At 40.6% G+C, this 18,704-nt stretch overlaps 1 protein-coding gene across 2 annotated transcripts in view; it reads left to right on the forward strand.

Annotated features, from left to right (window-relative positions):
- Window positions 1–18,704, forward strand: part of PRKCI (protein kinase C iota) — a 238,358-nt gene that overhangs the window by 38,502 nt on the left and 181,152 nt on the right. The window contains exons 2-3 of one of the 2 annotated variants that reach the window (XM_085635235.1): window positions 4,273–4,394; window positions 6,564–6,653. In XM_085635235.1, the coding sequence (XP_085491361.1) occupies window positions 4,273–4,394; window positions 6,564–6,653 (212 nt within the window). Of the gene's footprint in view, window positions 1–4,272; window positions 4,395–6,563; window positions 6,654–15,631; window positions 15,690–18,704 lie in introns of those variants that run through there. The other variant, XM_085635236.1, reaches the window with a different exon arrangement.

Below are 18,704 nucleotides of genomic sequence, written 5' to 3' on the forward strand. Positions count from 1 at the left end.
TATACACCATCACTCACATATACTGCCTTTTACATATGTAGTTACTTGCACATGTACCACTGAGACATCCATTCACTCATCAACACGCCCATACACACACTCACCCACCCTTGCAGCTGTTTCCACATGCACTCCTGAACCCATACACCCAGTGAATCAACCACTCCCACATCTATGCACAGTCACGCACACTCGTGCACACACTGCCATACAAATACTCAGGCAAGCTATCAATAACCCATATACACACTCATGCAGCTACTCACCAACCAATTGCAGCACCTTACACAACAACAACAGACAGACTGATAGACTTTCACACAGTTTAGTCACTAACCCATGCATTCAGTAAGACACATTTAATCACTCACTTATACAGTCAGTCACGTTCCTACTAAATCCTCCATACAGACACTTGAAACCCACTCATTCCTCAATACAGCTTGGCATATATATATATATATATATATATATATATATATATATATATATATATATATACAACAAAATTAAACTTTACAGAAACAGTCACTGGATGATGTCATCAGTGATGTCACTGACCATGTCAAGAATGATGTAATATGTGACGTGATCAGCAGTGCATTGCGGGGCACGAGTTATAGTTAGCTGAACTAACTATAACGCCGGCATTTCTATGGTTTTGTACGAGTGAAATGTCTAACGAACTATAACATTCCTGAAACCTATGGTTTTTTTCAGTGGATTTCCATGGTTTTTTAAATGCTAATTTCTAACATAACGTGCCTGAAACTTATGGTTTTTCCAGTGAAAATATATATATATATATATATATATATATATTATATACATACATATATATAATAATATATATATATATATATATATATATATATATATATATATATATATATATATATATTGTGTGTATTGCAAACAATGAATTAAGCGGTTTGGAAGAGCTTTGCAACTGCTAGGCATTATGAAAATTAACAAATATCTGGTGAGCGGGGAGAGGGAATGAAACCAGCTTGGCCGAGAGAAGAAAAAGAAGGGTTAGGGAGCAAGAAAAACACGTGCTCAGATGGGGTGCTGAATATAAAATAAAACATGCACCACTCGGCCTTTGATTGTGGTTTTCTTCATGCTGGGCAACCATGAATACTGAATAAATAAAAAGAAAATTCTGCGCAATCTTAGATAGAGTTTGGCACCATCTAATGGTACGACTTCTTTTGGCTATTTAATCAAGGTTTATTTGCAGTATCGATTGATTTGCAGTGAGGGCCCATGAAAGAGCTGTGCGTAAGGCAAATAGTCTCAGTTGATATACACCCCTTCCCCCAACCAGATTGTGACAGCCTGTACTGAATTTCTGGAAAATCATTAGTAGCTGTAGAATGAGATGGGAATTGTGTGTGAACAAGTGCAAAACGACTTTGGCACCCTGAGCCCAATTACTAGGACTCGGAAGCAGAATCCATACATTAATATTCATTGTCAACAAAGACCATTCCTCTCACTTGCGATATGGCTTAAGCAGGACCTCCGACTGAGCACAGCAGTTCCTAAATCAGTCTCCAGGAGCTGCTGATATTGAAGGAGCCACTGAATGTGCATCCAAGCTTAACGTAGCGAAGCACGTCCACCAATGGCTGCCTATGCGGAATTGCAGTATCCCTACCCCTCTCGGTGTAGACAGATAGAATTGTTAGGAAATGGCGCATATTTATATAATGTTCACATGGAATATTATCACCTATAAAAACATGCATGACTGTGCCCGAGGGTGAGATAATATAATATAGAAATTTCCTCTGTGTTTTAGAGTCTGCATGATATTAAAATAATGAGGTTTAAAAGAAAGGAAGAAGTGGAGATGCTAGGGATCCAACTGGATGCCCTACGTACAAGCTATTACGCTGCTACTCAGTCTCACAGTGCCTAAAGTGAAGGCTAAAGGGGGCGAGCTTCTTCGGGTGCCAGGCAATTGTCGCAGCTCTTTAATGTATTGCCAAAAGGTGTAATTCTAGCTGCTCTAAGAAACCTAAGCACGGCCTGTCACTCTGAATTTTATATGAGCAGGGCAAAAGCCTGATCAGAATTGTGAAGGACAAGTCACACAACCATTGGCTGAAGGGGGATGACCGTATTAAAATAAATGTCTACCCTTAAACTGTCTGTGACGAGGCTGCTTTATAGCACATTGTCTTTTTATGTGCTGGCTTAACAGCACAGCTGATGCTATATGTGAGCATGACTAGAGAGGGGGTTTGGGGTCCTTTCACAGGTGGTAATCAAGAGTACGTGTTGTAGTTTGGTAGAAGTGTGCTTCCAAAAAAGTGTTCACCCTCCAAGCAGCTGTGAACATTGTTTATTTATCCAGCTGCCTAAGCTTGAACTTTCAGGGGCACACACAAGTCATTTGAATGCTATTAAAGCATCTTGGATAATGTGATCATTTATTTTGTTTTTCACTGGCAGCAGCACAGATGGTAGGATGGCGGTCATTAGCCTACATGGATTTTTAGGTCTGGCTTGGCAGTGCAACCTGATGTTTCAACCTACACCAATATTATTCTACACTTCTTTCCTTCTACATAAATACATACCTAGCCCCATGCTATTTACTTTTAATGCTTCACATTAACACACGCCATTCCTTTAAAGCCAGACTTATAGGCATTGCCAATGCTTGTTAACCCATCGTGGGCTGATTTGAAGGCAGTGAACATGCTTCTTTTAGTGTGTAGTTTACAGAATCTATACAGGAATATATTTTTTGTCAGTTTTGGACCTTTTACGTAATGGAAAATCATATTATGATAAAGTTAAAGAAAACCTAAATCTTAAATGGTGTGAAAGCCAATAATAGATTTTCATGTTTGGTTTATGGAGTAAAATATAAAATATCATGGACGGTTGTCTTGGAATTCATTTTTGATTGCGAAATTCTTGGGCCTCATAAATAGGGCAGTGAAATAGTAAATATAATTATGCAAACTTATGGACCAATACATTTTATGGAACATATAGGACGCCAGCCCCTCATTGAGTGTGTATATTGCCAGAATTGTTTCTACTCTGATATCCGTGGCAACAGCATACAACTGGAAAAGTAATAGGACATTAACTATAATAAAGATAAATTGCTAGAGAAACGATATTAAGCTTAGCAAGCACCCTTGAAGCAGTCATCAGGTTAGGATTACTTGGCTTTCTGGAAAGACATTAGATTGATGAAGATCCACAGCATTATTTCCATAGTCTGTGATTGGCTGAAACGTCTGGACTGGTGGCTTAACAAATCAGTTCTACGGGATGAACCAAGTGGGCCCAAGACACAAATATACCGCCATCCTGGCAGCCCTACTACAGATTAGGTTTTGTGGACTCCTGGACTGAATTCATTAAGGATAATTCATCATTTTAAAACTGTTTGAATGAAAGAAATTTTAGAACATGTTGGTGCTGGTTTTGTCATTGTAAGTACATCGTAGGTAGACTCTGCTTTTTAGTTATACCACTCCCACACATCGGCGCCATTTATTCTTCTAATTGGCCGACTTTCCTACAATTTGCAGCTCTACGGTCTCCATGCAATAGTTTGGAGCTGGTGTAACGCTGAAGCTAGAGAGATCACACAATGCAGACTGTGGATAAGATTAATTCAAGCATTCCATCCCTTTTTTGTATATTTCACTTGAAATTAGTGCTTCTGCTGTGGCAGTTGGCTGCAATGCTTTATCCTAGTCGCTTGGCAGAACTGTAGATTTTTCTTTTTTTAGTACACTTCTACATTTTTTTCATTTCTTTTTCCTTAACTAACTTTTAATGTTTTAAGTGCAAGGTGATGATTTCAGTTCATGTTTGTTGACTTTACTCAAATTGTATATTAATCTATTTCAATGTTTAGCACTGCAAGTCAAACTTAGATTTTGTATTTTAGTCCTGCTGTTTCGATGGTTCTTCAAGGATAATGCTTTATTGCAGTTTGTAATACAGATTTGACATTAGCTTTGCTTTAAAATGTGTGCACTTCAGTATCTATTTGAAAGTATTTGAGTTTAGACTTCCTAGGATAAGTCAGTAACAAGTGAGGCAATTATTGGCTGAAAACCTTTTTTTTCTTTAAAAATATACGATCAACTTACCATCCTTTCTGTTTGGCAAAAGGTAATATGCCAAAAGGCTTGGAAAATGGAGACTGTAAGAAATGAAATATTTCACTAAAATATTGTTCGAGAGGAGAATAATACCTTAATTTTTTTAATTGTTTTTAATTTACCACAGGGATATCATGATAACACATTTTGAACCGTCCATTTCGTTTGAGGGACTCTGCAATGATGTTCGCGACATGTGCATTTTTGACAACGAACAGCTATTTACTATGAAGTGGATTGACGAAGAAGGTACGTGAATATTCAACAGTGCTACCTTTGTTGTATAGAATGTCATTGTGTTCAACAGAACTTTTTTCTGGAAATATAACTGGTTTGACCTGTTGTCTGTCCTAAAAGAAAAGAATATAAACCCCTTTCACTAGGACCTACACCTAAATTTGACAATAGCATGAAAATAATCTGTGAGAAAGAAATCCACTCTGGCTTACTAATGAAAGACCAAATAAAAACTGCTGTAAAGAGCTGTGTTTTGCAACCCCAGTCACTAAAACAGACTACTAACCTGTAGTCAGAAGGTAGAGATTTTAAGTGCCTTTGTTTCTTCCTAGCTTGTCTTCAACAACTTTTTGTCTACTCAGAATTAACCAGGTCGGCGATCGAAAAACTTCAAAAGGTAGAGAACGCTGCAGCCAAGATTATAGGGAACCTAAATCCTGGGAGCGCATCTCTGAGGTCTCTTAATTGGTTGCTCATTAGGCACAGAATAACCTTTAAAACTCTGCCCATTATCGATAAAGCCTTGTATTCAGATCACCCTTCTCCCCTTACGAATCGTTTGGTGCTTCACAAACCGGCTTGCCTATAACGATTGTCAGGCCAGATACACCTAATTATTCATAAAATTAGTCTAGTAACGCCGGGAGACCACACTTTTGTCAAACCACTGCCAAAAGATGGAACGCACTACATCCTCAGCTACGACATAAGTCAGATCTTAAACAGTGTTCAGAAAACATCTACTAACTCTGCCATTTTCCAGCAGTTAATTATTTTAGAGCTGTTGACTGCTTTGTATTTCAGTTGTTTCTCAGTGCCATGAAACCCTCTAGGTAAACGTTGTGCTCTATAAAGTAATTTAAATGCAAATAAACTCAGTTTTATAAATGTAGGTAACAATGATTTAATTGTTTCATGCACTAGCGTCCTGGATTTCTGCTTAAAAACTATCCTGGGTGTCCTTTTCCATTTTAATCATGTATATGTAAAACTAATAAATATACAAACAAAATAGTTTTATTTAAGCGATGAAAACCAGAAATTACAATCCTAATTTTTGACCCTAAAGAAGTTGTTCAATCCAGTGCTTGTGTATTTGGATTTGAAGTGGCCATAATGCAAAGACCTAGAATCATCCAGTAATTTTATTAGGTTTCGCCCCCCGAGACCCCGCATGCGCTTCGGCAAAATATTTTGATAACAAAAAAGGCTTAAAATGGGCTTAGTGCCCATCTGCTGTAAATGGCCTTTTTTTGCAGGGGTTATCCCCAAACTTTTTGCTTCTTCCTCCTATTTTTTCCTGACCTGTGTTTGCTGGCTATAGGACTCGGGGCAATTTACCACTGCTGATCAGTGCTGAAGTGCATATGCTCTCTGTGTAAATTGTTATTGCGATTGGTTATCCATGATTGGCATATTTGATTTACCAGTAGGTCCCAAGTAAAGTGCACTGATTGTGCCAGGGCGGGCAAATCAAATGCTACTAGTAGGCTTGCAGCACTGATTGAGCCACCCACATGAGTAGCCCTGAAAAGATGTCTGGGGCCTGCCACTGCGGTGCCAGCGCGCAGTTTCACTGCCATGTTGACTTTTCAAGTGCACCTACTTGCCGTGCCCTAACCTTCCCTTTCCTTACATATAGGGCACTCCTATGGTAGGCCCAAGGTAAACCCTGGGCAGGGTGCAGTGTATGTGAAAGGTAGGACATGTACTGGTGTGTGTAACATGTCCTGTTTTGAAATTCTGCCAATTTCGTTTTTCACTATTAAAAGGCTGTCTTGCCCCATAGGACAGAATGGGGAATGCTTTGTAACATTTTACATGCATATTTTCCTATAAGGATAAGATAGAAAATGGAGTTTGGTATCCCTGAACTCAGAATTTGATAACCCATCCTTTAGTAAAGATGGTTTAAATTGTGTGTTTGCAAATACCACTTTTAGAAACTGGCATATTCGAAGGATGTTAGTGTATGTTTATATATATATGTGTGTATGTATGAATGTATGTGTGTATATGTGTATGTATGTATATGTATGTATATATATATATATATATATATATATATATATATATTTAGAATAAGAGTTTAGTTATGTACAATTTTTATTTGTGTTTCCATGGTGTTAGGTTTTCATCTCTGCAGTTGTAAAGGTATTTTTTATCTTTTACTTTCCTTAGGGGATCCATGCACAATTTCTTCTCAGCTGGAGTTGGAGGAGGCTTTTCGTTTGTATGAACTAAATAAAGATTCTGAACTCTTAATTCATGGTGAGTTTTCTATATTTAGGATTTATTAACCTTTTGACCAAAACAGAGGTTTTCCAGAGTGACAGAGACCAGATCCAGAACTCTGATACCTGATATAATATCTATAATATATAATTGCGAACTTGCAGGTTTATATAGAGTAAGCACGTTAAGTGGTGTATGCCTTCTGAAGGCCTTTCGCCAACAGCAGGTGTGTTATGCTATGTCTGTTAAATGATCGAGCCTTTGATTTTCTTTTTTAATGCATTTTGATCTTACTATATGATCATAAATTAAAATTTTTATTCCTGCAATATGTTGTGTAGTAAGTGAAAATGGTTTAACAACCACCCCCATCCCTCCCCCACCCACTGAAAAAGTAGGAGGACATATCTAGCAGCATTGTCACTCGAAGTGTCACTGGGCTTTTTCCTCACCAGGGAGCTCTGCTTTACTGCTTGGGATCATCCATCCTAAATTGGGCCCCAGTAGAGAGATCTGATTACACCTGCTGTGGGAATTTATCATTATATGATCCACAACTTGGGAGTATATGAGTAAAATGTTTGCAGTAAACCCTCTAACACATATCGTAAATGCATGCATGCAGGTAGTAAAGCAAACCTCTACTAAGGCAATAAGGTTTCAGAATCCACTCCTGACTATCCTTATTTAGTACTGGTGCCCTCATTCTCCAACGGTGGTATGCTTCATCATTGGGCTTCCCTCATCATTTGGAGCAGGCTTTGTACCAGTCTGAATGGGTTCCAACAACAAAGGAGATCTTATTATTGCCCTTACATGCGCAGTGTCAGTCTCCTTAAACATGGCAAATTGTTCTTACCTTGAGAGGGCAGCTGTGGCTCCTTGAAGAAAACAAGGCAAAATGTATGGTTAGGATGAAATTCTATGACTGGGGCAAGAAGGCAAAGGCACTTCTGACAGCAAAACTATGATCACATCAGACTGGGTCATATGTTGCAGTGAGTGGAAGCAATGAGTCAAATTATATGTCTCAAACTGACAAAATCCATTGATCTGCAGGGCTCAAATTTTAACGTGATTCAGCATTATATAACAGACTAGAAAGCCGTCTCTAACAACTAAACAGTCTGTCCAGTTGTAATAAGCTTTGGCAAATGATCTGATAATTTGTGCAATTAGAAGCATTAAATCCTTGATAATCCTGCCCCAAGCTGACTTAATGTTGGGCATAGCTACCAGGCTTCTTAACAGTTTTGCCACTACGGCACAGGTAATTCCATCCATGGTCGAGGCTAGCTTCACCCTCATTCATAAGCCTATGAAAGACTGTGGATCAGAAGGCCATCCACTTTATTTAATGTCGACCAGAAAATCACCAAGATTTTTGCGCTTTGTCTCTAGTACTGTGAACTGCCCCAGGTGGTTCATACATATCAGGTGGGGTGCAAAATAAAAGGCAGGTAGGAGAAATTACAGCATAATCTACACATAGCTGAAAGGAGTGGAAGTGGTGGTACTTTAATAATTCAATACCAAAAAAAGTCTGATAGGGTAGCATGGAGCTTCTTGTGAGAGGCATTCAGGGTGAAAGGAAATGGTCCTTTATTTTTCTCTTGAAGAACAGTTATGTTAATCCACCAGCGACAGTTCCATAGGGTAATAATCCAGAGGGGCATAAGGTTGTCATGCTCACTCTCTCCTCTCCTTATTTCACTTTCTCCTCTCCTTACTTCACTTTATTTAGAACCTTTGATGCAATGTACATGTAATGCCAATTTTCCCTAGTGTTCTGTTTTCTTTCAGACCTTTCTCAAAGTTTATGCTTAATTCACATTACATAAAGTGCAGTGCTTCTGGTCTAATTTAATAGGTTGGGAAAGATTTGATGCAGGAAGTATGACCTCCTAACGGACGGGGCTTAGGATCCCAGATTTGAGTAATGTCAGGCTGCTCTGCTGCAGTTCTTGCTAGAATGGTCCAGGGTGGGGACTGAATGTCATTGTTTCTTTAATGACCATACTTTGGCAGACACCCACTTTGGGTGGTACGAAGACTCAATAGGAATGATAGGTCTGCTCTTCCTCAGTCACACACTTTTAGTTTGGGACACATTGAAACTTAAGAATGGGGTTGACTATTTCCCCATTTCAGTGTACCTCATTGTTATTTTAGGAGTAATGTTTAGGTGAGGCTGTAATATTTTGCTACGTCAAGGTTAGACATTGTGATCTCCACCCCATTATGAAACCGTGTGCCATTAGGGACTCAAACTTGGAAAAAAAGAAACAACTTTATTTATTTTTTTTGCACACAATGTTTTTTATGCACCAAAACTTTTTAAAAGTGAAACCCGTATAGCTGTTGCACTTCCAAATGACATTGAAGGAGAAATTAAGGATGCAGCTTACTGATGGCCAATAGGGATGGTTATTCTTAATTGGGGTTGAGGAGCTACTCATGCCCAGGGTATTGCAGCCAGTTTTAAACCTGTTTTATTGACGTCTCACGTCTACTCACTATTAAATATGAGAGATGAGAAAAAAGCTCCAGGCTTTGTGACGAAAGAGGCATGTCTTTGCATATTGTTTGGGTTTGAGCAATATTGCGCAACTTATGGATATAGTTCCTAGCTACCATAGAACAGATTGAAGTGGGATATTGTTGCAGTCTAATTCCACGTAGAATGCTTGTCGGAGGTGCAGTGGCCAAGGGAACTCTGACATAATTGCTAAAACAAGCTATTGTGACTAAATGGAATCACCTCACACCCCCACCGGTCTAGGGTTGTTACTCCAACTTGTGGCGTATGTTTGGCATGAAAAATACCATTCCTATTTTGACTACTATAGGACAGCAATTAAGTTAGATTTGTGGCCCTTTGCTCTGATGACCTAATGTCTGAGAACATTGAAACTGTTTCACATACTGTTGCTGGACTGAAATTATTGTGCTTAACAGTATTTGTAAATTTTGGTTGCAATCGAAGGATGCTTCAGGGATGCAATGTAATTTGCATTTGTGGAATGTAGGCATTCTTGGCACAGGAATACCCCCCTGCATGGTAAAGTTGCTTGTACCCCAGACCTGAATGCCCAATCAAATGTGAAACTGGTGTTCAGACTTTTTGTTTGACACTGTCATCACACTAATCTAGTATATGCGCAGAGGCCTAGGCTTTTCCCTAGTAATTCAAGTCCCAGAACCTGATATCTGATCTGGAGAGACTCCCCAAAGCTGGTCCTCCAAGTGGGGATAGAACTACTGTCCATGCCCTGGGTTAGTCACATCAAGCGGTGGTGGCAGCTTAGAGTTCTGTGAATCTTTAGTATGAGCAGCCCTTTCTCTGTCTGTCAGCAGAGATGCCGTTGTTCTCACTACTTTAATGTAAAGTTCCACTTTAATGTGAAACACAGACATTGCTCAGACACGGCAAGTTGAGTCGAGGCATTTGATGTGTGACTCGAGTATTGTATTGAATCTGTGTGGTAAGTAGGAGTACAGGGGCCAGTACAATCCATTTTGATGGCCCCTGGTTTAGCATGCCACAAGATGGAGGGTGAACGAAGATTCCCCAGACGGAGGCAGTGCATTGACTGGCTTCCTGTTGCTCTAGGATGCAGACCAAGACCCAGAAGAGAGGGAGTGTGGAGACCAGGCTACCCTCAGAAATTCAATGTTAGTAGAGAGCCGTTGATTAGTTCCTCCTGAGCGCTTCCATTTGATAAATGATGGATGGTAGGGGGGGGAAACTGCAGTTACTGTTCAAGGTGAGAAAGATTCTAGGCAGGGCTGCCCTTCTGTTTATCTCCGATTACTGCTTCAGGAAGGCTGATGACAGTCGGTGCAGAAATCTCACACTTCGTTGTTTTTATTTGTATTAGTCCTACTTGAAGCCATCTTCACTGCTGTAAGAGCCACCTTACATAAGGCTGTGTCCGAAGGGCAGCAATAAAATGACATTAGAAAAAGAACCAACCCCGAACAGTTATATATATCTTAGACAGTGGATCTGTATTTCCTCTCTGGAAAAAGTGTATAAAAGTGGGTTCCAAAGTCCCTCTTTGTTCCAGTTCCTAGTTCTTCTTGACTAAGAAACAAGTGTTCTGGACAGTACTTGTAGGACTACTATATGACTTGCCTTGCGCTTGTGTTAGCCTCACAAAAGTTAGGAGACCTCACCTGAAATCTGAACTTTATGGTTGAGGGTCTGCTTAGGATCTTGCCTGCTTGTCTGTAGCTGGAGGTAAGGAGTGTCCCTTGCCCTGCAGGTAAAGGGACTGTCCAGTAGAAGAAACCCAGCATGTTGGCTCTCCCAGAGGAGGCTGACCGCGTCAAGGGGGAGATGTCAGGAGGGGTCTTCCAGAGTGGTGGTTGTTGTGAAATGCACTTAATCTTTTAAGCATTATGCTGTTGTGCATTCTGCCATGTTTCCAAGAGACTGGTGCTGCGGGTGTCTGAGATCCTTTGTCGCCACTGATGCAGAAGCCCTAACCCGCCGAAAGGCTTCAACTGCTGCAGACACCCACCTGCTGTGACCCAGCGTGGAGGCTTGACATGCCATATTCAAGTGCACTTGTGCTGTTGAAAACAATTAACACTGTGTGAACCTCCCATGCTGATGCTTCCCAGAGGCGTGTTCTGCAGGAGGTCATTACCACAGCCCCTGCCGTTGCAGGGTAGATGTGGCAAGAGCACCCACCATGTCAACAACCGCATCTACATCTGAGCAGGTAAAACAGAAGTTTAACTTTGAGTAGAACAAGACGTTTCTGCCCTAAGGCTATTGCCAGGTGAACTCTAATTGATATAAAGCTGTTCAAACTGATTTGCACATCAAGCCAGTCTGGTGCGAACTGTTGTATATGATGTAAGCAAAGACGTCAGGGACACAACGGTCGTCTACAGGTAAGCAGGTGTGGATTTATTCGGATAACAGCAAACAGCAACCTCTCTCCAGCTGGCCCGACACATAACTGCCAAGCATGGAATATACCTTAATAGATATACACTCTTCGAACACCCTACATCTTCTAGAGTGATAGGAGGGAAAGGACACAAAGGAAGGGCTAACATAAACAGTCAGATAAGTATTTACAACACATCTTCTCCCTTACAGATTAATTTTAAGAAAGATTTCAGCAAAGACTAAACAGAATAAATCAAACAAGCCTAAACCACAATATCTATAATAATGTTTCAGCCATTACTACTAACACAATCATTCAAATACGCAGGAGGTCTGCGAAATCTTGCATTTCTGGGTTCTACCGACGTAGAACATTCTTAATGGTTTACACTTTGAAAAGCATCTCCACCACCTTCCTCCCTCAGAGAACTCGAAGAAGATGGAGTGATGTCGCAAGGAATTGATAGCATATAACCCGAGTTAGACATGGAGTCCGAGTCACCCCTAGTAGAAGTGTTGCCCACACTAGACTTTTGATACAAGGCCACTCTCCTCAGATTCCACCTCTCACCATTATCTAGTACAACATAATTTTGGAAAGATTCCTTAACTCTATAGGGACCTCTAAAATTATTGAGTCCCTTGGTTATTCTGCCAGGTTTAACTTTCACTAAATCCCCTGGTGAAATAGACATGGTAGATGAAAGAGAACAGCTCCCTTTTGAAGTTTTGCACACCCTGTTTTTAATCCAAGATGGATTCAATTTAGTACCAGGACGTCTACCTCTCATTAATTCAAATGGAGACTTTCCACGCGAATCATGAGATGTAGTGCGATATGCCCATACATATCTTGTACCATTTCATCTGCAAAACCACCAGATGTGCACGACATTTGTATGATTCCTTTGACAACCCTGTTGGCTCTCTCACAAACCCCATTCCCTTGGGGATTGTAAAGTGAAGTGCGGTGATGTGTTACACCACAAGAGGATAAAAACGTGCACATACTATGTGAAGTAAGCTGAGTGCCATTATCAGTTATTAAATGGCTAACATAAACAGTCAGATAAGTATTTACAACAGTATACCTGGTTAAAAAATATCTGTAGTGTGGACAGGGTAAGGTAAGGGGTGTATAATCTCATTGAAGATCGTGAGTAAGATTTCAACCCTGCCACAGAGACTCCAATTGATCTGAATAGTATTTTGTTGTAAGATTAAAGTATTTCTTTTAGCTAAAAGATGAGCCCTCGTCTGATCAATATGTTGTTGTATCTGATGGTTCTGAGCTCTTCTCTGCATTCTACCTCCATGAGATGCCTTGATTGCATGACGTGTGGACAGTTTGCAGAGCCATAGTAGGACGAGTCCCCAGACACCAGTGGCTTGGTGTGTTGTCAACAATGACTGTTCCAGAGGCAGCTAGTAGGTGTTCTAGAATCAAACAGCCAGAAATGGTGAAGGTACAGGCTGAAGCATATGCTGGCTGCTTTTACGACCCCTTTACTCAAAGGTCTACTGAAAAATGGATGTTTTCAATTCTTTCATCAGTTCTGGGGGTTCTTCAAGTCTCTACAAAGCATAGGTGGGTGGTAAGCAAGTATTGTGGTTTGAGATCTTTTTACATATAATTGTCCTGTTTAGTGGCAAGTAAATTCAAGAACCTCAATCTTGGGCATCTTTTTGACTGGTACATCTGCAACATGTATTTGAGGTGGACTGCTGCCTTGTATGTTAAGGCATACGGACCGGTCCGTTCATAAGGATTTAGACTGTTTAATCTTTTTTTATTGATAGCCCTCTATATTTTGTATGATGTGGTGTATGAGCGCTGGCTTAAGTAGAGGACATGATATGATTCGGAGCCTTTTGCAGTTTGGCAATATGTTTGGCTGTTAGATTGCTGTGGATGGCATTGCGGTAGGCGAGTCTGGATGTTTTATCTATGACCCAGTTTGAAAAGGTCAGCAGGAGAAAGATAACCCTTAGTTGGCATAAAATTTAAAGACTTTTACGACTGTTAACTTGACCTATAAAGGCCAGGTTGGACACTTATCTTACTTCGAAGTTTTCACACTTTTTTGGTGGCATTGAGGCACATCTTTTGCTGGTGGATCCATACCTGCATCCTCGCCAACCAGGGTCCAATTCGCTGTTAGTCTCTTGAGCTGTTCTGTATTTTCAGATAGTTGGTTATCTACAATGTTCATATTTTCAATATAGTTAATGATCACCTGGGTCATAGGGACTGTACATACATTGAGTAAGTTGTGGAAAAGTACGTACAACGTTTCACCTTCATGTCTTTTTGTGGAGCATGGACTAAGCACATATTAATTGCACTTTATTAGTGCCAGATGTGATTGAGGAACTATTTGTTTATTTATTTTTTCGCACTATCTAAAGGTTACTTTAGATCCTAGAAAACATGTTAATGATGGGCCCTTCGCTACACCTGTACTCTTGGTAAAAAAAAAAATGGTGTAAAAAATTCTCCTCATACTTGAATAGCTGAACTGTGACTATAGTTTCCTTAAGAGTAACGTGTGTATTGAGGATCAGTTACCAGAAATGCTGTTAAGTTTTAGTCAGTAGATTTTATTGTTTTAGAACCGTGTCTAGCTGTTGAACCTGAAGACTGTGTACTGTTTCATACATGGGCTTATAATGATTTACAGATGTGTACCAGGTCCTGGACTACACCGTTTGTTCCAATCGACATCTGTTATCGGTCCATCTACAGCAGTTTTTGCCAAACATGTAAACCTTAAGGTGTATTGCTCCATAGGGATCTGCAACCTCACACATTCTATTTAATGCTTATATGGTCATTAACAGGATTTTTGGAGTCCATGGCTTCAGATGTACGTCAATGACACATAGTTTCTCAGGATCTTTAAGAGGGTTCTGCGGACATTGTTTCGATTTTGGCTTGTCTGCTACCTATGAAAATCTCGATGTTAGCTAATCTCTGTTTAAATAATGGCAGTTCTAGAATGTTGGTATTGGGTCCTGCTCCCTCTTCATCACTGGCATTTGAGTAGCCAGTTGCCGTGGACACTTCCTCTGAAAAAGCTCGCATTTAGGCCTTCAGTTTATCTACAGCTAGGTCCCTTTTAGGGTTGGCCAACCATGTAGCTCTCGTTCAAAATTGTGTGTTTTCCAGCATCTTTTGTTTCTTGGTGGTGTATTTAAATAGTCCCCAAAACTCAATGGCTAAGCCCCAACATACCCAAAATGAAACGACTCGTGACACGTGGGGCTGTTAAACATGAATGCATGTGCAAACTAATTTGGTGATCGTGCAGTGAAAATCCAGGCCAGATTAAGGGTATCGTGTAGGAGTTCTAAATCTAACTGTTGCATGGCAACCTTACATTTGTCTAATCACTTCCAATTTATTAAACCAAATAAAACCTGAGGCTGCAAAGCCGATTCGAATCAAACCAACCCAGTGTTGCTTGTTTCCAAAATAGGTGGTAGATGTGGTGGCAGTTATGCTGTGGAACCAGCTTTCTGCCCTGGTAAGCTGAACAACCCTATTTATAGGCTTTAAACATCAACTGAAATGGAATGTTTTAGCCTTATATCTTTAAGAAGTACTGTTGAGACTTAAAACTGTTTAGACAGTTCTTTAGTGCGTTGTTCTTGTGGTGGGCATAATTGTCAAGATAACCTTTTAATTGTATGTTTTGGGTAATTGATTTTGTTTTAATTGTAATGGGTAATGATTGTAGGCGCCTTGATGCTAGATTTGGTTCTGGAATTTGGCCGTTATAAATGAAAATAGAAGTACATAATACAAACAGGTGCTAAAGCTTACCCTTTTCCACTCCTCTATTACAAAATCAATGTGACGAAAAAGACATTCTGAAGATGGCGTCTTAGATAGAAAAATGCTTGGCTTCAGGTTGGTTTAAAAATTAGGCATTCTGGCCATACCTATGGTGGATACTCTAAATTCTTAATTTTTCAAGTAAACATTGTCTGAACCCGATCACTCTCTGGTGGAATTACACACAACATCAATGTATATAGCTTTAAGGTGTCAACCTATTGTTACAGATAAGCAATTTATTTATGTTGAAAATTTAACTTTTCCCCAGTGCGTAAACCTTGACTTGGGGCAGTTTGTCTGGCGGATGCGACGGGCGACAGCTAGGGTGAGTAATCCGGACCAGAGTTTCCTGGTGGGCTGGTGAAAGGTCACACATTGGTTGAGGTAGGCAGGTCCTTCATTGTGTAATGTCTTGTACACGTGGGTGAGTAGCTAGTGCTGGCATCTCTTCATGACTGGTAGCCATTAAAGTTTCCTGAGGTGAGGGGTTATGTGCCTCTGTCTGGGGAGGTCAAGGATGAGCCTGGCTGCTGTGTTCTGAATTGTCTGAAGGTTCTTCATGAGTTGGGCTGTTATTCCTACACTGAGGGTGTTGCCGTTGTGTAGTCTGCTGGTGACAATAGCCTGCATGACAGTTTGCCTGGTGTTGGTCTGGAGATATCTGAAAACCTTCCTGAGCATACGGAGCATGAGGAAGCTGGCGGTGGCGATGGCGCGGACTTGCTTCTTTATGGATAGCTGACTGTCCAGGATGATGCAAAGGTTACAGGTGTGTCCGGTGGGTATCGGGGTTGGCCCCAGTTCCGGTGCCACCATTCGTTGTTCCAGTGTGCGTTCTTGCCTTTCCCGAAGAAGAGTACTTCTGTCTAGTCTGTGTCGAGTTTGAGACAGTTGGTGATCATCCAGTTGGCAGCATTTTTCATGCATCTTTGGAACTTGCCTTTGATGGATCTTGGAATGTTAGTTAGAGAGAGGATGAGTTGGGTGTTCAGTGTAGGAGAGGATGTTGAGTCCGTGGCTTTTGACGATGTTGGCCTGAGGGGGTCATGTATTTGTTGAAGAGGGTTGGACTGAGGGATGAGCCTTGAGGTACCCCACTGCTGATGTTAGGGAGCGAGGAGTAGGGAGGATGATTTTCTCTGTTCTTCCTGTGATGCAATCCACATGAGGGCTGCTCCTTCAGCTCCAATCTGGTGGAGCCTGTTGGTCAGTGTGTTGGGATACGGTGTTGAAATCTGTTTGTGCAGATGCCATTGTTTCTGGGCCTCAGGCCCCTCCAATAGTGTTTCTTCGGAAAGAACTTGAAACTCTGTTTTTTTGTGAAACATAATGTACTGTATGTAGAGGCGAGGAATCCTGCGGTTAGGTACATTTAATTTTGTAGTGTTCATATTACTATAAGTTTCTTTCTTGTGAGAATGACCAATGTTCTGCTGTCCGATTGAAAGAAATACATCTTGCAGAACAGACCTTTGATTAGCTGTGCCTTGGTTATAACCTAATTGTGATGCCACTAGCACAGAAGCTTGCATGAAACATCTTTCTGCTGTAAGACAAGGCATGATTGTCCTTAATTTGCTTATTTGAAACCTGCATGATAAGGTGACTTCTGCCACTTAATCTTTCAGTTGTAGGTATCGGCGATCTTGAAGTCCAGGTGGTTTAGGACATTCATTTAGGGCATTTAGCCATATTCTAGAGTTACACAGATCTCCCTTCTTCCCAGCCAACGGGATCCCTCTGGACATAGTTATTGTTTAGCGAGTGGCTCTACTTCGCTCCATAGCACTTTTTAACAGAGGGCAGGAATATGTGTCGGCGGGTGACATCTCTTCTGAGACTGTGACTCAAGGAAATGGGGCTTGTCGCTTCAATTCATGGGTGTCAAATATGTGAAATTAAAGACTTCCTGCTTTTGACATTTATGGACTTCAAGCGAGTGTTGGACTCTATCTATACTGGACTATTGTGGCAAACACTCAATACCCTAAGTTTAGGGAGTCTTTTGTGAAAGCAGTGTGGGATCGATGAAAACAACAAATTTAATCTGTGCAGCAGGGCTAAAATGCAAATAACATAGCGATCTTCATTGGTTTATTTTATTTAATTGAATGTATTTGGGACGTTTTCCAAAACAACAAATTGAAAAATATGTTGCAAAATAGAATTCTAAACGCAAAAAGGCTTAAATAACCGAATTCGAACTGCAGATAAAATAGTAAGAGAGGAGGGTGTTCCTTTAATTGGCAGCCTGAAGGGGTAGAAATTAATTTGGGCATACGCAGCATGCTAGGAGACCAGCCATGTCCGAGACGCAATTTAAGGATTATTATCCAGGGACATACAAAGAAACCATACTTGATTATATGGATGTGTTGCATCATTACATTTAGATTCAAGTCTGTGTTTATTGAAAACCATGACCAGAAAACAACATGCACTGTGCCACAAATATATAGCACCTTACAATGGACACTCCCCTCAGAAACCGAATCCCATCCCATCTGATCTGTCAAATTGTGGTCACTAAAGTAGACGGGCAACTTTTCATTGGCATTCCAAGCATGCTATAACGGCAGAGAACCATCTCCGCATCACACGCAGGAGCCTGAAGGAAGGAAGCGACGGCAGAGTGAGACAAAAGACAAGCAATTGCAGTTATCTACCCACCCCATCTCCTCAACTCTAGGGCAGCATTACCTTTCCTTGAACATTTAAACAGAAAATTACCTCCGCCCTGGGAGCACACCCGGGTCAACCCAGCTTCTCCCATCACCACTTATTTCCAGGTAGACTGGGCAGTGTGGCCGCAGAGTGCACCAGGCTTAACGCAGAAGTCTTCCCTTGTTAGACATGTACTCGCACTGGACACCCCACAAGTGCTCTTCCTTGCATTCCCTGGGGCTCCACTACTCCCTCTTAATTTGGGAGGGCTAGGGTAATAATTTACAAAAAAATGTGATGGTTCTTGCACTGACTCCACAATGCATGGATGCAATACAAGAGGAAATCTAGGTTTACATATGCATAAAGTGCTCCGTTATAAAGCTTGTTAAATTCTGTAATTTTGATGATGGATTAGCATTGAAGGTCAGGAGATGGCATTGTCCTGGTTGGAGTTGACCTGCATGTGGTTTTATGTATGGATTTCTTTGGAGTTAAATGTAAAGATAATCATTTTTCTTCAGAGATAGCGATTAGTGATGACTGAGACGATGGTAGAAATGTCGATTGTACTGGCTCTTTGAAACTCTTTAATAATGGGTTTATAAGGCCAGTACGGTTAGCTGTTTAATATGGGGCTGATAAAGTCCCTGTCTTAAATGAAAATATTTAATTA

This window comes from Triturus cristatus, chromosome 11 (genome assembly GCF_964204655.1).
Source record: "Triturus cristatus chromosome 11, aTriCri1.1, whole genome shotgun sequence".
NCBI lineage: Eukaryota > Metazoa > Chordata > Amphibia > Caudata > Salamandridae > Triturus > Triturus cristatus.